This window comes from Populus nigra, chromosome 1 (assembly GCF_951802175.1).
Source record: "Populus nigra chromosome 1, ddPopNigr1.1, whole genome shotgun sequence".
Classification (NCBI taxonomy): Eukaryota; Viridiplantae; Streptophyta; class Magnoliopsida; order Malpighiales; family Salicaceae; genus Populus; species Populus nigra.
In genome coordinates, this window is record NC_084852.1 from 35096881 (window position 1) to 35122788 (window position 25908).

The 25908-nt window shown below is 29.7% G+C and overlaps 1 protein-coding gene across 2 annotated transcripts; it reads right to left on the reverse strand.

The window, feature by feature from the left end:
• Positions 1–3221: 3221 nt before the first annotated feature.
• LOC133672482 (phospholipid:diacylglycerol acyltransferase 1-like) lies at positions 3222–9229 on the reverse strand. Of its 2 annotated transcripts, none has more exons than XM_062092916.1 (7): positions 8666–9229; positions 7449–7671; positions 7036–7319; positions 5693–6011; positions 5120–5379; positions 4006–4498; positions 3222–3444 (listed from the first exon to the last, which is right to left on the reverse strand). In XM_062092916.1, exons 1-6 carry the CDS (start codon positions 9112–9114, stop codon positions 4015–4017), a joined length of 2019 nt encoding a protein of 672 aa, XP_061948900.1. In that variant the 5' UTR covers positions 9115–9229; the 3' UTR covers positions 3222–3444; positions 4006–4014. The 2 variants fall into 2 exon arrangements, with proteins under 2 accessions (XP_061948900.1, XP_061948908.1); XM_062092924.1 differs by having other exon boundaries at positions 7449–7706; positions 8666–8802.
• Between the last annotated feature and the right edge of the window lie 16679 nt (positions 9230–25908).

The window sequence follows — 25908 nt, forward strand, 5'->3', positions numbered from 1 at the left end:
GGAGGAGGAATGATCAGGTATATACGAATGTAGGGAGTGTTTGGTGGGGAAAAAAAACCTAAAAGAAAAGGAGAAAACTATGAATGAAAATAGTATTTTCTCCTCCTTAGCCTTTAAAAAAAAACTTTAAGCAAAATATTTAAGGTAAAACAATCTTTGCATTAGGACAGTTTTATTGTTCTAAAATTAATTAGGGATATTACAGATATTTTATGTTTTAATTATATAGTTAAATTACATCAATACCCTTAAAAGAAATAATTTTCTTAGCTTCTACTAAGGATTATTTTTGTATTTTCATATAAATATGAATACTAAAATAATATATCTACCATTAGAATAAAAAAAATAACTGACAATTGGTGGCCTTTCCATAATTTTAATTTTTGTTGCATGGTATAAAGACATTGGTGTCCTTGATGTCAAATAACTTAACCCTTAGGTTAAAGGGTATTTGTGTCATTTTGTTGCTGGTTTTTTTTATAATTAATGAGTTTGAATGGGTCATTTAAGTATTTTAATAAATAAAAAGGAATTAAAAATATATATTGACACGTGTGCAAGCGTTAGCATGCCAATTTCAACGTCTTAGGAGAATGCATGCAGCTGATTCAAAATGCTAAAATTATCTTTTTAGTTTTATTTTCAATGCATCTTGGTATATTCTCCATGAAAAAATGATGTATACATAAATAAGTTTGTTGATTTGTCGCCAATGACCAATCCTTTTTTCTTTTCCATTCTTACATCTCTTTTCCCCAGTTTTTGTGCCTATCCTATAATTTTTCTGATTAACCATTAAACTTCTTTTTCTTTTTTATTTAGGTTAAGTTCTTTTGGTTATTCTTTTCTTTATTTTATATAATTTATGAAAATGAAATTTTATTTGCTATTTATAACAAGTTCTTGCTTTATTAGATTTAGTCTTTTCATTTAATTTTTTTTATATTTACTCTTTAATGTTTTTTTCTTATTAGATTTCACCCTTATTCTTTTTATTGTTTTTTTTTCTATGCAAAGTTTTTAAAATTGCTTTTTTTTTCCTCGAATTCATCCTTCAACTTTAATTTGTTTGGATTTTAGTTTTTTGGTTTAGGATTTCACAAGTTGCAAGTTTTAAAAATTAACCCAACTTTAGAGGGTTCGCTCAGGATTTATTTGTTTTATTTAATAATTTTTAAAACTAATGTTTTTTTCAATTTTATCCTTTGATGTTTATTTAATTGAAAATTGGGCTCTATTTTTTTCCAACTTTCTGTATCCTTTGTTTTTTTATTTGATTGGGTTCTTTTGGGTCTTTTTACTTTTTTTTTATTAAGTTTATTTTCATAGATAAACTTAATTCTTGAATTAAATAGAATTGATTTATTAAATTTAAACAGATGATCACTCTTTTTTTTTGTTTTTTTTACAGCGTTGCTCTAGCGACTCATATAGTTTCTTTTAATATTGTCATGCACTCTTATGTAGTAGGGTTTGGATCATCCCAGCAAAGATCTTCTGGTAGTGGGCATTGTCTACGGTTGAATGACAACGAATCTCCAATGTTCTTTTCTTTTTTCTCATTTTAGATATGATAATGATGGCTCATTTGTTTTAGTTAATTGTTATCAAATATTTTTTTTATAGTTCATCTGCTATTGTTGTCAATGGTTTAAATCAAACTATTACATTACTTGATGTTATTGGATCTAGACAAGTTAATGACTCAAACATCGGGTTTTTTTTTGTTTATTTACAAATACCATAGTTGCCAAACATCCATGTTATACGTTAAAAAAAACTGATAAGACCACGGCGTAGCATAGATCACGTGTCTTATGATTTCACTGTTAAACGTTAAATGCATGTTGGGATTGAGGTATGGTTAGGGTTTTTTTGTGGGATAAAAAATAACAAAAAACATGTATTTTTAGCTTTTAATGAGATGTGATTTGTGCTTTAAGAGGATTATACCTACAAAAAAAAACTCAACATCATCTCACCATACCTCAATTCTAAACATATATTGAATAGGTGTGCAATAATATAGTAGCAGTTGCTTTTCAAAGTGTTTTTAACTTGAAAATGCATCAAAATAATATATTTTTTATTTAAAAAAAATTATTTTTAATATCAACATATCAAAACTATCAAAAATGCATAAAAAAATTTAATTTTAAGCAAATAAAATTTCAAAATTTGCCCAATCTCTATATGAAACGTAATGTCAAACGAGATATAAGTGTGTGTTTAAAAGTATGGTGAGGTGAAGTGAGTTGAAGTTTGAGTTTTATTTTTACGGGTCCAATAAACAAAGCACAAAAAAGCATGTAATTATAGCTTTTAGTGAGGTATGGATTGTGCATAAATGAGTTGTACCTAAAAAACCCAAACTCACCTCACCTCACTCAAATACATTCTAAGATCTTGTTTGGTTTTATAGTCTAACTGTATTTTTTAAAAAAAATTGAATTTTTTTAGCCTCAAATTATTATTTTTTATTGTTTTTTAATCATTTTGATATAATAATATTAAAAATAAAAAAAATTAATATTATTTTAATGTATTTTTTAGCAAAACAATACTTAGAAAAACAATATTTATCTCACTCTTCAAACAAGCTTTAAATTTAACTCAGGTAGATTTTAACTTTTGAAGGGAGTAATTTTTTTTAAGAAAATTGAGGGCCAAAGTTTTTAGGGTTACAGTGTTTGCAAAAATACTCAAAATTAATTTTTCAAAATTCCATAAATAATTTCAAGAAAACTACCAAGCACGTAAGAAAAAAGTTATTTGGGATAAAAAAAATATATATTGTTGTTATGTTTTTCAACTCCATGTTAATCTTTGATCTTTTGTGTCAATATAATTCATGCTACGATTAGAAAATTATAAAAGCTTTTGTTTTGAAAAATCTAACTGTTGTTAAATTTCATCCCCCTAAAATGTTTTTATTTTATTTTATTTTGCCGTACCAAACTAGAACTCCTAATGGTCTCTCAGTGCTAAACCATAAGGTAAATAAACATGTGCAATTCTGCAACCTCGCCGTCCTCAATTCGATTATGCATCTTCTGCAGCTTTAACAACAGCCTCATCATGCCAGAATCCTTATCAGGATTCGTTTAGCTCTAGAAATGGTTCCCACACGTATAGCCACCCTAAACTACAGTTCCAGGGACAAGTCACCTGAGCTCCATCACTTCCTTTCAATACATTTTCATATGTAAGAACACAGATATAGGAATTATGCAAATGCAATAGATGAATAGTAACCAATAATAATCAAGAGTGAGAAACAACAAGGATAGTAGCTGCGATTCAGTTTATATCCACTGATCCATTAACTTGTAACCAGCTCTGCTGCTTCCTTCACAATTACTTTCAAAGAAGAAATCAACAAGCTTCGCTTCCATTGCCTGCGTTGTCTTCAAGCTCTAATGTTCAGGACAAGCACAAACCCTGAAAAGAGCCGGGCCATGGAGCAACAGATAAAGAAAATATTGGGGTCACATTACAAAGCCTTGAAATTTTTAAAATTATTTTTAATATTAACACATCAAAATAATCCAAAAAAACATTAAAAAAAATAAACAAAAAAAAAAAAATTTTAAAAAAACACGGTTTCAACCGTATTCCCAGATGTCCACTAATAGAAAGTCGACAACCAATAGGAACACCAAACCAACAGGCATAGGGCAGCGGCAACTTGGAAGGAAACATTGGCCACAAATCAAATAGCAGAAGAAAGTAGCTTGACATTGAAATGAAAGATCCAATATTGCTAGAAATCCATCCACGATTTGCTGGATCCATGAAGATTGACATCATCCACGACATGGACATGGAGCAACAAGGACATGGAAAAGGTCTACTGTTGTAGCAGCTATGGTCAAGACTCTAGAATGGATATTGCCACAAATGCTCAGACCAGAATACAAGACCTGGACGAACAGCAAGAACCAAAAGAAAAATGCACTCTCAAAAAGAAAAAAAATTGGCCCCACATCAGAAGGCACATACCACTTGCAATCACAGTTGTAGGTTGACCTTCTCAGACCACTTAAATATATCTGAATAAACTTGATCTCCCCCCAATTCTTCTCCTGTAGCACCAGCTGCCACTCTCATTACATCCTCAATCAAAGCAAAGTTTCCCATTATATCAACATGAGCACCACTTTGGGTGCCCCGGCCTTCTAAGAAGTTTGCCGGAGGAGAATGGGCATACTCTCTAATGTACGTTCGACTTCCTGAAGGATTGAACCTTGTTTTCCCACGCCAAACTTTAGCACACATTAAACCTGAACTTAAAACAGGAACAGTCTCATCCCCATCAACAGAATAGACTCCACCTTTCAGACAGCTGTCTTCATCTTGTTCATCGGCTGATGTATCAATCTGAAATGGAATAGCGCACTCGGCTGAAGGAGATAACTTGTAAACATAAGCTCTTTCGGTTGGTACGCCCACTCCATACAGGGAAAAAATCTCCATATCTGGGGCATTGGGCAATCTGTAAAACCAGAGTGAGAGGTTATCAGCAGTCGATGTGAAGACTTTGTAAGACACTCATCACTAGGGCATTCAATCAGGTAATTGGACATCAAGGAAAAGAAATGAAAAAAATAACAACCCAAGAGACTTGATAGCAGAAAACATTTGAGAAAATGGAATTCAAAAGTGGATTTGTGACACCAAGGAAAGAGAAATCTTAAATATCAAGAACATAATGTTGTACAGTGCATCTATGACAATTGCAGACTAGCATGTTTATTAACAGAACTGCATGTTTATATAAAAAAAATATCTACATCAGAGAATCTCCCATGTTTAAACTTGATAGTGTTGATTTAGCTTTTTTAGTGGCGCAATAGTCATTCAAAATTTTCAAATTAATTCTTAGGGTTTATATCTCTTAGCACAATTCGCACTATAAATCAGTATATAGTTTGGCTTCCTTAAAAAATATAGCTATTTATAGTTGGCACGCTTATACATAAGCATACCTTTGAAATGGGAGTGTATGCAAGCACTATGACTAGACGCTATTGTTCAACACATCACAAAACTACTGCCAAGAAGACTAACATATCACAGTTTCCATGTATAACTGACTAAGCGGACAGAATCTCACTTTGTCTCCAAGGGGTTTGACCAATATTTGTAGTGCTGGTATTTTGGATCATCCAAATTGTCAGCAATTCCATAAGAGAAATGAGCACTGCCACGCTCCATCATCTTTGGGGCAACAAAGCGCAGCAGATCTATCATAGATTCAGCAGTATAAACCTTATATTCTGCAACAGCTTTAATACCTCCAAATCCCATGTCATGGTACTCTGTCCACACATCGCGACAGGAGGTGTTTGCGACACTTTGGCCTTTAACAGCATCCTGCATGTTAAGATAGAACAAAACATATTAAAGAGAATGGGGTTTCTTAAAAACTAATTCTGATGTGTAAAAACACTAAAACTCAGAATGAGAGATTAGTATAATCTTTCTGTGAAGAATAGACAGAGTCATAATTAACAAAATGAAAAATTCTAATCTTAAAACTGACTGCAAGAGAGTAGAAGGTAAAAGTTATTAAATCTGCATAATATAATTTGGTCAAATGGTAAAAGGAAAAAACTTGCACAGATAAGCTAGAAATTTAAAGATATAGCTGTCTTTTCAACAAATTTAGGAAAACAAATAAACTTACCCTGAAGTCAATCCTCTCAATGTCAGATGAAAGTGCCTCAGCTACATCTTTCCCAAATGATATGATCCTTCCATAATTAGCTCTCTTTGTTTGAGAGATCTCACTTTCAGGGCCATCTTGGCTTGCTTTCTGGGTGTCGGTATTTCTTTGCTTACTCTTCATAGGAGTATATCCTTCCTCAGGCGACCAATCAAGATCGCCCCAAATAGTGTCTCCACCTTTAGGAATCATTGACATGGTTGAATCCCATGTGCGAGACATTCTCATTATATGTTGCATTGTCTGAAAGCCATTGTTTAAGACACCAGGTGCAATAGCCCTGCAGGTTGAGGGATGTTCTAAAATATTCACTACAAACAAGACCAGTGCTGGTATACAGATATATAGATAAATAAAGACCAGCAGTCGTGTACAGATAATCAAATAAATTGTGCCAAGTAAGTCCATAAGAGCAAGAGCCTCTAGGAAAGCAATAGCATTACCAACTGTCCTTCAGCAATAAAAGAGCCATTTCTCATCTCAAAAATTAAAAAAAAAAAAAGATAAAGCAGATTTAAGAACAAAAGGTTGAAATAGGATGAGTAGAAAGCAACAAAGATATTAAAAATCAGGCAAAGGAAAGAAACCCAAATCTCATATTTTGCAAGAAGTATAGTGGTTCCCATTAGAACTGTAGTAGTGATTAGCCCCTACCAAAAAACTTATCAACAATGATATCACAATGTGAAAGTTTATGCCTTTAATAAATAAAATTTCGAATCATTCAAACCAATTATCATTTGTACTTGAGAAAATAACTAAGACGGACAATAGATAGAGATTAGACTAAGAAAGTTGCCACTCAAGAACCAATAATTCAGATGTCAGTGCAAGAAAAGAAAAACTTCCTCGGAACACAATATAGCATAACACAATACTTGCCCGTAATAAGTTTCTCCCGTTTAACATGCAAATTGAGGAATTTCTGGCATGCACAAATTACGTTTCTCCAAGTTTACATGCATTGCCAGTGTTTCAGGTCATAGACAAGAGGAATTTTTGTCCAAGGTGTGTAATAAAGTAGGCTACTGAGTGAGACCTTTAGGACATCTCAGAATGTCATCAAAGAACAGACTTTGAAAATGAAATAAATGGAGTTAAATAGGTTGATATTTATGGTTATCATCTAAGGGAAAAATATTCAAGATGATGTATCATTTTGCTGCAAGTTATGATTTCCCTGTGTGAGTCACACTCATCTTTAAACAAGCCATGAGAAGCCTTTACCCATTAACTACAGTAGAGTTATAGCCATAAGAAGCTTGCTACCCATTAACTATAGTAAAGTTAAGCTAGAGATCGACCTGGCAACTGCAATATCCCTCGCTTCAGCAGAGAAAAGACCAGCAACAGCTTTTGGAACACCTAAAAAAGGTCCACCAATATTAATCACTGCCTTGATATGCTTAGCACACCAATCTGGACCACCCCCGCCACCCATTGGAGCTGGTGCCTCCACCCACTTCATAAAATGCAGAAAGTACAAAACACCCATGGAATGTGGTATAATAACGGCCTTGTTTCCACCATTTGCTTCAACCATAAGTTCAATACTACTCTTGATGCGGCTTAATGTTTGGTCACGGACCTGATTAATTGAGTTCAACAGATAAATTCATTCATGGTGAAAGTACCAGGTTCAAAGAATAAATAAATTCTGCCAGCATAAAGGACACAAATGATAAACTTAAGTTCCTAAAAAAGAATAGACAGAAACCTCAGTGTTCTGAAATGAAAGTCTCCAGTCATATGATGCCATGTACATTGTCTTCTCCTCATATCCAATGCGTGCCAAATTAGCAATCAAAACTGCCCAAACAAAATATCCCGGAGCAAAGTAATCGGCTGCCACAAGTCCACAGACAGGCCTGACCCTTATACCAGGAGGATCCAATCCAGTTTCATTGTCTAGAGACATATGTTCTACCCAGCAGAGAGGCCTAAAAAACACCCAACAAAGAAAATGAAGAATCACCTGACAAAGCACAAAAGGCATTTATGAAACTCCATAAGTTCACACACAACTAACAGTGAGAAAGCTGGAAATGATATCTAATCTGGACCAGCAGTGTTACCCCTAGGAATGTCTTTATAGACTATTGTTCCAGATAGCTACTGCCTCACTCTTTTTCTGCGGTGTAGCACGTAGAGTATAAGGTCCTAGTTAACCAGGAGAAGGGCAAGGTCATTTTCTCAAAGTATCAGTTAAGGTGATCGAACCTGACTTCATCATAAGTGCACATGATATAAGACATCGCATTTGCCTATTTATAGTTGGAACAATACCAACTAAGAAGCAATTTTAATTGACAATAATTCTCCACCTTCTTCCATTCTACATCTCAAACACCAGTCTTGCGAAAAGGAAAGCCATTTAAAATGAAATATTGATACCAAGATTTCCAAAAACGGAAACAAGTTGACTAATCAACCAAGAACAAACTAATTTGTCTCATCGACAACTGGCCACATTCCTTCCCGTGATAGTTACATCACGCAAAATCAATTTGTGATATGCCGAAATCAAATCTACTAAGAGTAGGAAAAGAGGCCCAAAAAAACTAAACCCTAATGAAAACAATGACAGCCAAAGCCTAATGAAAACATTTAATCAACAGAGGTTACAGAGCTCATGAAACACTCAGCACCTAACTGCCTCCAAATTAACAAACCCCGTGTATTATATTTGGCAAAGAAATGTATAGACTCATTGAAAGAACAAACCACTTCTATTTCCATTTCAACGGACACCAACACACGCAGAGTATTCTATCAATAGTAAGTGAAAACAAATGAAAAACCCAACAATCATCCATACCTACCACTTCTTCTATTTCCATTTCAACGGACAGGCACGCACACACCAAACACACAAAGTATTCTATCAATAGTAAGTCAAAACAAATGAAAAACCATTCAATCATCCATGCCTACCTTTTATACACTTCACCGAAAGTTCCACCCCAAAGCCTTTTCCTAAACAACCCGTCAGCACACTGATGCCCTTCCCACAGCTCAAGCCCTGCAGTTACAATTCCAGGAACAAAAACCACGGGATGTTTTGCCTTGAGTCCTTCTTTCCTCAACTTTACACCAGGTGGATCAGGCAAAGGACCAGTGATTGCCTCAGTCACATATTGAGGGAGAGAAGCAGGCATAACGTTGTAAAGAAACAATAAAGTCCACCAGGTTACGCATATGCACCCAACAATCCAACAACAGTTGTCTACACATGACCATTTTGGTTTGGATTTTTTGTCACTCTTCCTACGGTGTTTGTTTTTGCTATAGTCCTCCTCTACTTCTTCCTCCTCGTCCTCGTCCTCTTTTTGTACTGAGGGGTTCCTGGGTTCGACGGGTTTTCGGCGACGAATAGAGGCCATTGTTTCTTGGGGGGGTGGTTAATTAGCTTAAAAAGGAGAAAAAAAATGGAAAAGAGCAGAGTCTAGTACAAGAAATAGAGAAACAGAGCAGCTTGAGTTTAACTGAGAGAGTCGAACAAAACATAAAAATGGGCCTTTTAATGTAAGATGGGTTTTGTCTTATCTATTAACAAAAACTAGAAAACTTTTTTATTTGAAAAACGTTCGGGATGTTGGTTGATTTTGAAAATAATTTTTTATTTGAAAATATATTAAAATAATTATTTTTTTATAGATTTTTATTTTTTAAGTTAGAATATTAAAAGTATAAAACATTAAAAAATATTTTTTAAAATTATAAATATTTAAAAAAATAATTAAAACAAATGCAAAAATTATATTAAAATAATATAACTGTTATTTTTTACTTAAAAATATATTAAAATAATATAATTTTTATATTAATACATCTAAATAATTTTAAAATATTAAAAAAAATAAATTAAAAATATTTTTAAATCAAAAAATAAACATACTCTAAATATTAGTGTTTTCCCATGTTAATGTGGTATTTTCCATTAGTAAGGAAAGCTAAAATGATCACGAATGTTCTGAAAGGTGCTAGCATCTCCTCACTTCCTGTAATAATAGGCACATGTTGTGGGACAATCATTGGTTATCTTTTTCTCATGGATAATAATAACAATAATAATAACCCCCACTGAAGTCAAAAATAAGATCAAATGATAGTGTGATTATAGTTATTTTTTAAAATATTTTTTTGTTAAAATATATTAAAATAATTTTTTATTTTTTAAAAATTATTTTTAAAATCAGCGTATCAAAACAATTTAAAATATATAAAAAAAATTAATTTTTAATAAAAAATTAAATTTTTAAAAAACATAGTTTACTTCACATCCGAAACACTCTCAAATACTGTAATTGCTTGCTTCAGTGGGACAACAATCAATTTTGGAATAAAATAAAATAAAAAAAAGTCTGGAAGTCCATTTATTATAAAAATAAAAAAAGGCACGATTTTGATAAATTAAATTGGAAGTGAACGATAATTAAGGAAAAGCATTGGCCTCTTGTTAATTATGTGATCCATGATTGTGTAAACGTTTTAAAGAAACATAAAGTTACCATTTCAACAGTGATGGTATGCGAAAAAAAATTAATTAATGTTAAAAAATTTAAAAATTTTATTTTAATATATTTTTAAATAAAAATACTCTTAAAAAGATTATGTATCATAAAACCAAATTATAAATATCTTTATTGAAAAAATATTGTATTTTATATATTATATAAATGGAATTCATTAATAATTCTTATAAATTCAATTATTGATATTTTTTACATGAGTGAATTATATCAAACAATCAAATAAAAATAATTATTTATATTTATAATAAGTAGCTGATCATGAAATAATAATATGATTTTTTATATATAAAACAATAAGCACATCATGTTATGAATTTTTATCTTTATCTTTATTTTTATTTTCAAATCAATAATACTATTGGGTCACATTTTGACTATATCATGCACAAGTAGTACAATCATAGTTTTTAGATTCGACCCGTTTCAAGATTCGGGTTTCGGGTTTTGATCAGGTTAACAGGTTGCTCGAGTTAAATTTATTTTTTAAAAAAATCAAAACGACGTCGTTTTAGTAAAAAAAAGTCAACGGATTGCAGCCGAGTTTTTAATCGGGTTGCCGGGTCACACCGGGTTTTCTCTTTCCCTGTTTTTTCTTCAACCCGGTCCAGTTCCAGCTCCGAGTCGGCCGGGTCTCGGGTCGACCCGCCAAATCGGGCGGGTTTTAAAACTATAAGTACAATAACAAAGTAATTAATTAACAAACATAACTATGAAATAAAATTTAACCGTAAGATAATATATATATATATATATATATAAAGTATCCATAATCAAACTATATAACTGTAATGTTTTCAAATTTCAGAAAAAATCCACCAAAATAAATCTGGTTGTTTGTTTTGTGTTTTAAAAATGTGTTTGGTTTGAAAATATATTAATTTGATATTTTTATAATATTTTTTAATAATTTTAATACACTGAAATTAAAAAAAAACATTAAAAAATAATTTAAATATATTTTTATGTAAAAATATATTTTTAAAAACTTTATGCATGACCTAACACACACTGACCGACCGTCTCCCTTTATAATTATATTTTCTGCATCGAGTTTTTCCTCTTTTGACTGAGAAATTTGCTGACCGTAAGGTTGGATCGGATGGTGAAGAGAAAGTTTACGTGGGATCCATGCAACAACACGTGCTGTACGTGTGACTGGATGCGGACAGAGTGTAATGGGTCCCATAGTGATGGCCAAATAAAAGATGTGGCGTGGCTGGTTGTTATTGGGTGATGGGTCTCCGGGCATGTAAAGGCCACGTTTGAAAATGTTGTTGAAATTATAATTTTTTTAAAATTTAAAATATTTTTATTTAAATTAATTTATATATATATATATATTTAAATTTGTTTTTTATGTTGAAGTCAAAAATAATTTTAAAAAATTAAAAAAATATTATTTTAATATTAAAAATATTATTTCTAAAAAAATATTTTAAATCACAACTCCTATCACATTTTCAAATACATTCGTCCACTATTTTTAAAAGTGAGTTTTAACTAAATTTTAAAAAAAAATAAATTTTTTAAAAATATTTCTAAAAAAAAAATTTTAAAAAATAAAGTCTACCAAGAATATCTCCTAATATATCTCTTATTCTCGATTGAATGAATGAGTGGTGGAGGATGGGTCGTTAAAGGTAGCCTCGTGGTTTTGTGCTTAAGAAACGGTCGGCAGTTTCTTAAACTGATAAGGTCTTTTTACATGCAATTACAATAAACTTCTATGAAAGTGAAATTAAATTGTGATTAAGCTTTTTTAAACTTAGTTTTAATTATCTTAGAAAAAAACTTAATAGTGACTAATTTTATTTAATCCTAGACTATTAAAATAAGTACTTGAAAAATCTCAATGATGTAAATTATAAAGTCAAAATATATTTATTGGGTTACAATTTTTCTTCTTATTTATATATGTAATTTTTAATTCAACGTAGACAATTCTTTTTTATCAACAACATGGTTTTTTCAATAAAATTTTAAAGCAACTAAAATAGCAATTCGTGAAAAATCAAATTATTATATTTAGAAGAAAAAATATATTTTCTTATACAAGACTCTCTTTTCTTTATTCATTTTTATTTTTATTTTTATTATTTTGATGGACATTTTTTTAATTAGAAGTTTGGTTCATCATACAAGGACTTATTAACAAAAAAAATAAACTAAAAGAGGAGAAGGTTTATAATACCCCTCCTCGCATGATGCTATTTAATTTTTTTAATTTTAATTTTTATTATTATTGAGTTTATTGGATATTAAATGTTATAATTTTTATTTATTTATATATTTAGAGGTTATCCAGTTTCATAATCCCGACTGTAAGTTTAACGGATTAACTTGGTTGATTCGAGTTTTTTTTTCTAATTGATTTTTTTCAATTCCAACATTTAATAGTTGATTGATTGAGAATTAGACTTTGTTTTAGTTTGTTTTCCATGAGATTATTTATATCTCATAACTCAGGTCACGGGTCTAACGGGTTAACTTGAGTTTAATCATGTCATTTTTATATCTTTTTTTAATTGATTTATCAATTTCAATTACATCATTCAATATTAGATTTATTAAGAATTGGTTTTCATTATTATTTTTCAATCTACTTCTTATAAGGTCATATCCGTTTTATGACCTAAACCACAGGTTTGACAAGTAATGTCGATTGACTCGAGTTTTTTTTCTATTTTTCTAATTGATTTTTTATCTTATTTTTAATCATTTAACATTAGGCTGATTGAAAATTAGGTTTCATGATTTATTTTGATTTGCTTTTTATAAGATCGTCCCCTTCTTATGACTCGAGTTATGAATTTAGAGGGTTAACCCGAATTGACTCCAATTATTTTTTTAATCATTTTTTTTAAAATTTCATCTTTTAATACCAGGTAGTTTGAGAATTGAGTTTTATAATTTATTTCAATTTATTTTTTATTGGGTTATCTTGATTTTATGACTCGGGTAACGAGTTTGTCAAGTCAATCCAGGTTTACTTAAATCATTGTTTTTGATCATTTTCTAATTAATTTTTTGAAAATAATTTAGAAAATCAGATTATTTTTAATTTTATCCTTCAACTTTTTTATCTGTTAATTTTGGTCATTATTCGTTTAATAAATATATAAAAAATATTAATAAGTTATTTTCAAGCTAATTTTTCATGGCATTGACATTGAAAAGTGTTTTCTAGCTTATTTTTTAATATGTTATCAAAAGTCAAAAAAATAATTTATTTTTAAAAAATTGACTTTCCATAAAAAAACACTTTAGAAAAAAAACAAAAAAAAAACCTAATAATCAAATTGCGGCAGCGCAGAGGAAATAATAGCTAAACAAATAAATCAGGGTAGGATGAAAAAAGATACGCTTTACGAGTGTGCGGCGTGGATATAGCAAGAAGATGTGGGAAAAGTATGTGAGGACGGGAATTGTGCTGTCAGGATATAGCAAGAAGGTATCAGTAACACCGACCATCGCCCATCACCATGCATTTATCTCAGCAATTTCCCTGCCTGAATAAATATGTACCATTTCACTGTAAAAATAATTTACTCGTGATCCTTGTTTGTAATTAGAGATGAGCTTCGGTTCCAGTGGTTCGGTTTGGAGTCATTTAATCGAATTGAATTTTTGTTTTATAACTTTGGATCAAACCAAATAAAAAATCTAATTGATTAGGTTTGGTTTGATTTTATATTTATTAAAACTGAATAAGTCCAGTTTGAATTTATAGATTTTTATTTGAGTTATTTTTAACAAACTTTAAATTAATGAATCTTTAGGCCCAGTGCTATTTTGTTGTATGTGTGTTCTGTTGCGGTGATAATCATCTCCAAATGAGATCTTTGTTGTAGCGATAAGTGGAAAGAATAAAGTATTATTAATCTTTATCAATGAAAAGAATGGAGTCGTTATTTAATATTTTGATCAGTAAAAAAATCTAATTAATCTTAGATTTTTGTATATAGAGAGGACATATCATTTTTAGTATATATTACGTAAAGTAAGCTACAGTGTTTGTCTATCTGGTATAAATTAATATGTTGTTGTATTGTCTAATCATTAGTTTGTCTAAGATTTAAGAAAAGTCATTCTCGATAATAAAATTTTTATTTTATCATGTTAAAACCTAACTATTCTATTGTCAAAACATATTTTTTACATTTTTCTTTTCATATTAGGAATACATCTTATGTATAAGTTCGTAATCCTTGATATTCAAACAAACAAAATAATTTTTTTGGTTTTTTTTAAAATGGAGGTCAAGTTCTCGTAGATTTCATAAAGTGGTTATTAAATCTAAAAATACATGCAAAGATATCAACAAAACTATTTTTCTTGAATTTTTGTATTTAAATTTGCTAAATCATACCATGTATTTTTTTATTATTATTTATACAAATATGATTTTTTATTATTTTTTTGAGAGACTTGATCATATGCACATAAATAAAAAAATATTTTTTTGTATTTTTTTTCAAAATAGGAACCTTTTATTTTTTTATATTTTTTCGAAGATTTAAAAAAAAACCAGGTATATTAGGCCAGCCTTACAAAATAAATTTACAGTCCTAATAGTAAAAAGTTTAAAGAATAAGCGAGGGAACATAAATAATTTTAAAATAATCCTTAAACTTTTTTAGAATTTTTAAAAACTATTTAGATCTTATTTGGCAAAATAAAAGGATAAGGAACAAACAAGTGTTAAAAGAAAATACACGCTCTTATCCAAAATCAAAGGCACAACAAATATTTTAAAATCGTGTTTGGCAAAACACACCTGAAAAACACAAGAACAGGCTCAGATCAACTACATGAGATGGGCTCAGGTCCAGTCTTGGCTTGGTCTATTTGGACCGGCAGCAACATGGCTCAAAAAAAATAAAATCAGCTCATCAACAATAACAGGTGCTCTCTTTCAGCTTTTTAGAAGATCAAAATGAAGCATTTCAGCAATATTTCATGCCATGCAATCCAAAGAAAAAGTCACCATTGCTGTCTCATTTAGGTACAACACAACATGCTTCCTTTTCCCTTCGTTTTTCTCACCAAGAAAATGCATTATGAAGGCAATTTCTTCCCTTCCCTTTGGCAAACCCGAAGCAACAAATATATAGAGTAAAAAGATACCTATAGTTTATTAAAAGTTTTACCTCACAGAAGCTGGAGTGTTGACATCTACCACGGTGATGCTGGAGTGAAGCTGCGCTGCTGGACGAAGAAGAAGTTGCTCTGTTGAAGACTTCAACCGCTGCTGATGGAGACTCCAGCTACTTCAAATGGCCAAAAACACAAGGGGGCAGGCTACTAGAATTGTAACTCAGCCACTGGAACACTAGCGCTATCGGCTGCATGGAAGAAAGGCTATTGTTGGTGTTGGAGGAGCTAGCGGCTGGCACTGCTGCTCAGAAGAGATGCACCATGCTTTGCTAACGACTGCGACACTGCTGGAGCAAGATGATGTTTGTGCGCTACTGTGTTCAGATCGAAGAGAAAAGCCGTTGTTGCAGCTGGTTGGCTCTTTCTGTATTGCTTCAATGGACTGGGAGGCTGTTTGCTGCTGAAGAAGGAGCTGCAAGAGGATGTCGGTCACTGCTGCTGAACTGCTGAGGAGGAAACTACAGCTGTTGCTGAACAAAGAACAGGTGTTTGCAGGTAGCTAATAAAGACCGAGATGTTGCTAATGTTGTGCAGTGAAGATGAAGTTACAAGGGTTGTGCTGGTGCATAGCTGCTCTTCTATGATGATTAAATAAATCCCACGAACAGCTGAGGAAGATGTCAGTTGCTGCACTGCTGAGAAGGGCGACTGCAACGCTACAGTGATGTTGCTCCTTCAAACAGTTGTTGTTGTCAAAGCAATTCAAATTAACAGAAATAAATAGATTATATATAGTTTAAATTAAAAATATTATTTCTTAACACTGTGAACAAGCCACTGTTGCTGCAGAAGAAGAAGTCACAGGTGGCAAGGAGAGAAGAGTGAATTACTTTCTCTCTTCTTCTCACGGGTTTTGTGTGTCTTTGGGAGGTTAGAGAAACTTTTTCGTGTATTTGTTTGTTTGTTTTCTTTTAGTGTGAGTATGCTGGTGGGTGAAAGAGTATTTCGTGTTGTATGATTTTTTATGCTCAAACTAATTTTTTATGTTTTTTTTTTTTAATGCTCATCTCAAATCTCTCTTTCTCTCTCTCTCTTTTTTGTGTGAGAGAAAAATAATTTGTTTTTCTTCTCTTAATTGCTAGGTCTCCAAATAAATTTAATGATTAAGTATCTCAAAATCATTTTGATCCATCATTTTTTTTCTTTATATTTTAGTCTCTCTGTCTAAATATTTTTTATTTTTTAAAAAAGCAACATTAACATCGTCTTGATAAGAAAAATAAACAAATAATTTTAAAATAAACGTGTTAAAAATTGAACTCATCAAAAGTAAATTTTTTAATTTTTTCTAAAAAGACGTTGAAAATGCAAAAAAATAAAATCAACGCAAATATATCAAAAATTTATTTTTTGAATTTTTTTTGTTTTTTTTGGTTTATTTTTTTGAAAAATAAGAAAAAAATATTAAAAATCAGGTTATGACAATAATAAAGAAAAAAAAGGAAAAAAAAAAGAAACAACTTGAATAGACGTGGATGATGTTGTAATTTGCTTTTCTTCTCTCAATTGCTTGGCCTTCAAGCAAATTTAGTGACCAAACAACTTAAAATCATTTTGATTCCTTATTTTTTTTTTTTGCACTTTGGTCTTCTCATCCAAATATTTTTTTTTTATTTTTTATGCAACGTTAACATTGACTCGATAAGAAAAATAAATCAATGACTTTAAAATGAGCACTTTAAAAACTGAAATCGAAAGTAAATTTTTGAATTTTTAATTTTTTAAAAAGAAATTGAAAATGCAAAAAACGACGCAAATACATAAAAAAATATTTTTTGGATTTGTTTTTGTTCTTTTTTGTTCTTTTTTGGTTTTTTTGGAAAAAATAAGAAAAAAATGTTAAAAATCGGGTTATGACAATGATAAAGAAAATAAAAGGAAAAAAAGAAATAGCTTGATTAGATGTGGATGATGTTGTTGTTTGTTTATATGTCATGTGGCCAATCAGTTGGTTACACGTGACACTATTTTATTCATGTCAAACATATTTAATTTTATTAAATAAAAGCTTTATTTATCTTTAATATTCATTAATTTATGAATTTAATGTTTGATAGATGAATATGTAGCAAAGATAAAATTCATGGAACAAAAATATTTTGCAAATGAAATTATAAAGATGTTATAATTATAGATTTTTTATTGCATCAAAGTATTGTTCCTAAATGTTCTTGGTTAATGATCTTTTAATATTGAACATTTATTAGAGCTGTAGTGACTGATATATATTATGTACTTTCTTTTATGAAATAAAGCAATTGTTCTCATAAGCTGGAATATAAGGGGTACCTAGAGCTAATATATATGTGCTTATCATAAGACATATACACTAAATTGACCCGTATGAAAATTTTATATGGAGATATCACCTGTGTTTATGGAAAAGCTCACTTGACGGTCGTATAAGTGATCATTAAACTTGAGTCACTAGGTTATCTTATGTAGGGAATGTTATGTTTTGATCTCGTTACACATTATCTTGGTAAAGATAACAAATGGGCAGATATTGGATATAACATAAACTATATGAAGGTATTTGAGTGATTAAGAGATGATTCATCACCTTAGATGAATTAGAAAAAAATATTCCATATGTTCTCAAATAGTATTAATTGTTAAATCCTTGCGCGAGGTGGAATGAGATTTGAAAAGAGTTTTAAATCTTATTTAAAGGATCAATGACTATAATGTTGCAAACAAATATGATTTATCATGGTAGATACACTTTATGATAAAATATCTAAATCAAAACATTATTATCAATAAATAATAATTATATTGAAACCGATCATTAAAAAGTTAAGTCAAACCACTTATGACTTTTCTAATATTTGGAGGATCATGACACGTTACTAAACGGTGTACTTGATCTTCAAATATAAATTAATCAATTATTAAATTGATAATAAATTAAATTGCTTAATTTGTTTAATTCTATTTATTTAGAATTATAATTTATATTTGAGCCAATATATTATGAAAAAATAATAATTACACTGAGAAACCGATAATTGAAAAGTTAAGTCAAACTACTTATGACTTTTATAATATTTAAGGAATCATGACACGTTACTAGATGGTGCACTTGATATTCAAATATAAATTAATCAATTATTGAATTGATAATAAATTAAATTGCTTAATTTATTTAATTCTATTTATTTAGAATTATAATTTATATTTGAGCCAACATATTAGAAACCTAATGGGTTATATATATTAAGAACCATTAGTCAGGAATTAAATTGAGATAATTAATCAAGTGTGACTTGATTGAAAATAATTTTAGAAATTAAGCACTAGAATGTATTAAATTCAAATATTATATTTCTAGTATTAGAATAATCAAGTAGGGACTTTATTGATTAAATTTTTAAAATTATCCTTAAATAATATAAATATTATTTAAAAGGCAAATATATATTTTACAATTTATAGGGTTTTTAGGATTCACTATAAATATAAAGCTATGCCTTTTAATTTAGATAGGTTATCTGTTAAACAGAAAAACTATATAAATCACGGATTCAAAAACTTTTTTACCGGTGGTTCGCGTGGATTATCATTTGAGGCTGGACAATTAGACGGCCTGTGCTTTGCAATAACTTAGTATTTAAAGAATTATTCAAAGCCGAAAAAGATCAGATTTTCAAGTAATAAATTCTTGAATAACTTTAAATTTATCTAATGGGATTTCAGGAACTCTTGAATATTACCTTAAATTTGTCATCTTCACTGCATATATTGATTTTAAGAACCAACAACTATGATTTCTAAACTTTGAATTAAACAATGAGAAATCAGGTCAAATACAGGTACGTACCTCTATGGGGGTTGATATTAAGGACCGCTGCTTCTTTACTGGCTGCCCTGACTCATGGAACTTGGACGAAAAATATAATATAAAAGCAAAATAACAAGTAGTCAGGGGTGTGCTATATCGTATAGCATGAAGGTCAAGTAAGATCGTATGATGCAACTTTCTAAAGATAAAAAAACTAGCCAATGAGTTTTTTTTTAAAAGAAAAAACAGATAATACGTCACTTAATTTTTTAGAATCCAACCACCACTCTGGTAGTGGAAAATTTGAGTTTGATTTTTTCTTTCTATTCTAAAAATATATTTTCACTTAAAAACATATAATAAACAACTTTTAGAAGTTCCATAATAGTTATAAACTCCAAGACCCTCCAAAATAATTTAAAAACACAAAATTAAATTAGAAAAGGTTTTTCTCTCTCGGCCTCGATTTGTTTCTCGATGCAAGACAAAATTAAGGTCCGAAACAATCGCCATCAAACTCCTCTCGCTGAATAGAACTTGTTGACATCAAGATTGATGATTTTTATGGTTGAAATCTATGTTAATTGATAATTTTTTCTCTTCAACCCGGAATTTGGTGTCTTTCTCTTTTTTCTCTCACTGACAGGGGCTAAAATGTAAAAGAAACAGACTTTTGAGTCAAGTTTAAATTGCAAAAATTATAGAGACTATGAAGATAGGAAAAGAAAAGTATAAGGACTAAAAAAAACTTTTTCCTCCAATTTTACATGGCCATGAAGCTGCATCTTATTTTACACTTTGAATTTTTCTCCTCTTAATTTTTTTTGATAAATTGGGAATATAAGGATGCAATTAAAAAAATTGAGTATCGAATTTGAAAAATATCTTAGAGCTGCCATAAACGCTATAGTTTCTCAGCGAGTAGTTTTAGTATAATTGGTAATTTGATCATGTTTCTTTTGAAAAATCAAAACAGGCAATAAAACGCAAAACAGAAGCTAAAAAAATGTCAAAAAGGCTGGGCTTGTTGATCTTAGAGCTATTTTGAGTGGTATGCTGCTCAAATTTTTAATGTGTTTAAATTTTGTTTTTGTGTTTTAAAAATATATTTTTTTGTGTTTTCAGATCATTTAATGTTTTAATATCAAAAATAATTTAAAAAAAATAAAAACTATTATTTTGATATATTTTCAAACAAAAAATATTTTAAAAAACAATCATTATCACACTCACAAACACTTCATCACCTAAACTTAATATGCCTATTGCATTTGGATTTGGTCCTAATTTTTATTTAGAATTGTATGCACTAAATTGCCATATGCCTTTGTACCAACACATCCTGTCTCGACTAAGCATTTGTGCTTTCCAATGTTAATTTGAGTGTGTTTGGTTTTAAAAATATATATTAAATATATATTTTTTAAATATTTATAAATGATTTTAATTTACTGATATAAAAAAATTAAAAAATCATTTTAATACATTTTGAATAAAAAAAAATACCAAAACACACATTATTTTAACAGAGGATTTTGAAAACAGTATTATATATGGAATATGGTCCTCAACGTTTTGCATATCACCCGAAGCAAACATTCTCCACACGCAGTGATGATGATGATGCCTGTATGGCACTTCTGCAGCGGAACTAATATATATTTAGAACCTTACAACCATACTTTTTTCCATTTTGCATCCTCACTGCAGCCACAGGCTGTGAGCCAAGCAAAGCATGTAACAAAATACTCAAATGGAAGACAAAAATACTATGGTCATATACTAATATACACATTTTACTATTCGTAGTGATAATGTAATTATTTTTTGTATCGTAAAACAAATAATAGCTTTGATGTTGAGAATATTTTGATATTTTTACACGGTTTATTAATTATTATAAGATTAATTGAGGATAGATGTGTCTTTTTTTAAAAAAATTAAACAGTTAAATTATTAAATTATATTTAAAAGCAAAATATTTTAGAACTTGCATCAAGGGTTTTTTCATCTTTTTACTTCTCGAAGCACAATAAAATGGTTGATTTATCATTAGAAGACAAAGTTATCGTTATTGATTTTTTTTAATTTTAATTTTTTTTTATTATGGTGTATTTTTTATCATCATCTAATTAAAATAAAATCAACTTATTTGAATTACTCTACTCTGTAACCCTGGTAGTTGATTTTTCTGCCTTTTTATATATAACCCTCTTTCAACACCTAAACATCATATTTTACAATAAAACAAAACAAAACCACAGCGTAATGCAGGCCCCGTCCAGTCCTTTACTGAAGCCTTTTACTTGAGTAGCCCAGGTTACTTGCAAAGACGAACACTATAATACTGATTTAAGAATGCCAAGCATATGCGTTATACCTCCCACCATCACATATGCTATTTATGCAACTAAGGGGACAGAAAGTTGCAAAAGTACTGTAGGCTTAGCTGGAAGACAGCGTATGCTCTATATAGACAATCCTGCTCTCAGCACGCAGTCTCTACTCTCCGCTTGCTCCTCCTTCGAAGAGAGGAGAGGAGGATGAGAGTTGCTGTTACCTTAAAACTTGGAAGAAAAGCATTCTCGTGCCCAACCTTTTCCTTAACTCGTGTGTTAAATGTTACCCAGTAATTGCTGGCTATATATACTTCAAATGTTCAAGGCAGCTAGTGTCTGCCTGGACAAGTATTTCTTGAATTGATCCAGACTATGAAAAGGGAAACTAAGACTATTGAATTAAAGATTAGGGTTTAGGAGCTGGCTAATTGTTCTGAAAAGGGGAAGCAGACGAGGTTTGTATTTCTGAACCAGCAGTTTGATATGTGTAGAATTCATACAGGCCTTGCTCGCCGATGAATCTCGACATGTTTCTCAAGCATTAATGAATCTGAACCTAACATGGGTGCCCGTTTCTTTTTAACTTCTTAAGCAAAATAAAATTTTCATGGGTATTGTTTTTTTAAATGTTTTTTTTAAATATATCAAAATAATATATTTTTAAAATTTATTTTTAATATCATCATATCAAATCGATCTAATAATATACAAAAAATTATTTTAAAAATAAAATAATTTCAAAAATTCTCAAAAGCACGGTTGGATTGCAATTATATAATTAGATCCTCAATATTTAAAAATAAAATAATTTATACAATTCACGTCCCTTTAAATTTCAAAAAATTGCTTTTGGTACAAAAACTATTTGTATTATTTTTCAGTTACTAATTGAAAAAAAAAAAGGAAAGGGGGTCGTTGAATTCTGGTGATGAAAAAATCATCATTCAAGTCATATTTAACCACTAAAATAGATTTTTTTGATTTTCACGGAGTCCATGTGATGATATAGGTTTGATAGTGATGTTTTAGAACCTCAATATTATTTGACAAAAATAAATCTTAGTTGAGAAAATGTAATGCAAAAATACACTCGCTTGTTTTTACAGCCTTCAAAATAGTGATTGAAATCTAAACTCTAAACTCGTAGATGACACATTATCTATGTATTTTCTTTTTAAAAGATAAAAGTGGATTATAAATTATTTATTTTTTAAAAAAATATTAAAAGAATTAAACTAAGCTGAGACTTGTGTGCCTGAGCTTGAAAGCTCATTCATACATTTGAGCCTTTTCTTATAATGGCCCGGACATGTGGGGTTCTAGACAAGTGCCTTTAAGCTTTATATATATATAAAAGGGTTAAGAATAAATTTAAAAGAAAAAAAATATAAAGTTAAGTTATAACATTTGAATTATTATATTTTAAATTTTTGTTTTATTATTGATACCTTTATTTAATATTTTTTAAATTTATTTTTTAATTAATATCATATATCTGTAAATTTTTTTATTTAGACTTTTTTGGATAAGAATGTTTTTTAAATTATTCTATGAAAATTTAATCTTTGACGAGTTTTTTGATTAATTTATAATTTTTTTATAGCTGAACTTTATTTTTAAAAAATAAAAAATATTTATTTTCAGATAATATTTCTAATATAAACAGTCTTGTATTTTTTTTTATTCAACCAATTTAATGTTTATCTATTTATATTATAATTTAATTAAATAAAAAACAAATTTAGTAATAAAAATCAGGTAAATATTTTATTTTGCGAGATTAAATATTTTAATATATATTTATTTCTTGATTTTTCTAATTTTATTTTTAGTCATTATTAATAATTTTTTATTTATTAACACGTATTCTTAATTTATATATATATATATATCAACTTTTTAATTTATACTTAAAATTTTTTAAACTATAAAAATACACTGATAAAATCTATATATATAATGTTTTTACATTAAAAAATATCTGACAAGTGTCAAAAAGTTATGTATTATAATTTAGAACAAAGAGAGGAAGAGAGCGACGAGGAGTTGCTTTTTACGGGAATCCCGGAGGCCCAGAGCTAGGAGACCCTTTTGGGCACCACCTTGGCACCTTCTTATCCTCGGCATTTTGTGTGGGGCCGCCTTGCACGTGCTATCACGCGATAGTCATGCCCTTCGTCCTGCTCACAGTCAGTCACAGACTCACAGTCACAGGTCTAGGTCTTTTTGGCAATAAATAATTACTATTTTTTTCAAGTTTTTAAAAACGACACATGAAAACTGGTTTATTTTTATTTGATAGAGAAACAAGTTAATTAGTCTCTCCTGTTTCAAGAACTAATTATTTAGTTTTCTTTCGTCATTTTATGTTCTTTTCCATTTTTTTTGTTTTTAAAAACAAGAAGGAAAAATAAATAGATATCATGGACAGAATAGTGAAAAAAAAGACTTTTTAAAATCAATTTATATCAAATCAATTGATGTCAGCACTCATCAAATGACTAAATAATTAATTATTTAAATAAGGAGAATTGATTAATTCGTTTATCAAAACTAAAGACACTGATTTACATTATATTCCTTTAATTTTATGTTTTCCTGTAAATAAAAGTAGCAAAAGTTTCCAAGACTTAAAAAAAATGGTTTTAAAAGGTTTTCAAAATTAGTTTTTTACACTATCAAAATTATATTTTGAGAATCAAGTCAAGTTTGAGAATCTCACAAAATAAATGTGAATTATATAAACAAGTTTTAAGTTAAGAACTAGTTTAAGACTTATGATCCAGCTAAGAATTACTTTGGAATCGGTTCAATAACATGTTTGAAAGTCTCGTTTGGATACTCCAGTTCATTCTAAGATTGTGAAGGTATTTGGTGAGTTCCAAGGTATTTGACGAGTTATGACTAGTTTTGGGGTGTCTATGATTCAAACTTATAAAAAATCCAGTCTAATTATATATGATAAAATCTAGTTTGAGGGGCTAAAGGTTTATACAATGATCATATTGAGTTTAAAACCAAGTTTGGATCACTCAAATTTAGGCCGATAGCCTAGTGGTAAGAGCTTGGGACTAAGGGGTTTGCTCCCTCTTAGGTCTCAGGTTCAAACCCTATGGCTGCTCATATGATGACCACTGGAGGCTTACATGGTCGTTAACTTCAGGGCCCGTGGGATTAGTCGAGGTGCGCGCAAGCTGGCCCGGACACCCACGATAATAAAAAAAAAAAAAAAAAAAAAAAATTTAGGCCGATACTAGTTTCAAGAAGTCTAAAAATTGAGTACGAGAAGTTGAGGTTTATGTTGGAATTGGGTTTGGAGCACTAAAAGTGGGTACAAAGCCAAAATTAGAACCAAGTCCGGGCAAGATCAAGTCTAGATTACTCAAAATTCAGGCGAGGATTTGAAGAACCTGTGTTAGCTAAGGTTCAAGTTCAAGCATACCAGGTTTGGACTATGATTAGGTTTGGAGCGCCTATAATGTTGACTAGGTTTGGATTGCAATTAGTTTTGAAGTGCTCGTAGTTTGGACCAGGTTAGAGGCATATTAGATTGGATTCAAAGGTCGAGTTTGGAACCTTGAAGATTGAATCAAGATCAAGCACATGGCTTTAAGGTGTTAGGTCGAGATTAGATTGATTTTAGACTTAATTCAAAGAACACGTAAAGTTTTTTTTATTAGGTTATTTTAAGAAAAAAAATTAAAATGAATTTATTAAGGTTCTTAAGATAATTTGAGTTCTAGAAACATGGACCTTGACCTTTTTACCATATTAAAAATCTAAAAATCAATCAAAAGATGACGAGTTATCTACTAAAGCAAGCAATGCATCATTTATTTTATAAAAAATAGAGGTGAACAACATATTATTTGCTCGTTGAAAAAAAAAAAAAGCATGCGGTTATGGCCTTTTTTCGTGCTTGGTGTTTTTCTAAGATGTTTATTTTTTAAAAAAAAACTTTGATAAAAAATTCTATTGAAATCAATTTATTAAAATAATATTAAAATAATTATCAAATCATGTCATTATTTTTAAGAAGATTATTGTATTTTATAATGATATCAGTGTAAACTGTATAATTTTCAAACAACTTGTTCATTAATATTAAATGATAAAAAAATTATATTTTTATTATTGATTTTATATAATCTTTGAGATTTATTTTTCTCATATTTTTCTATATAGGTATACAAAAAGGATCAATTCATGAATTTTTAATTAAAACTTGCTTTTATAATAACAATAAGTTTTTTACTTAAATGCAATGCTTCTAAAAAAAGCATATTTTTCATCAACACAATAAATAAATACACGAATAAAAAAATTAAGTTTTTATTAAAAATATATATTTTTTATTTTTTC

Bases quoted from the DNA above. Each gene is read 5' to 3' on its own strand.
- LOC133672482 (XM_062092916.1), bottom strand. From the start codon at position 9,114: ATGGCCTCTATTCGTCGCCGAAAACCCGTCGAACCCAGGAACCCCTCA. The intron at 7,320-7,448 runs GTTTCTGTCTAT...TCAATTAATCAG, and splicing joins TTTCATTTCAGAACACTGAG to GTCCGTGACCAAACATTAAG. The intron at 6,012-7,035 runs GTCGATCTCTAG...CTCAACCTGCAG, and splicing joins AGGGATATTGCAGTTGCCAG to GGCTATTGCACCTGGTGTCT.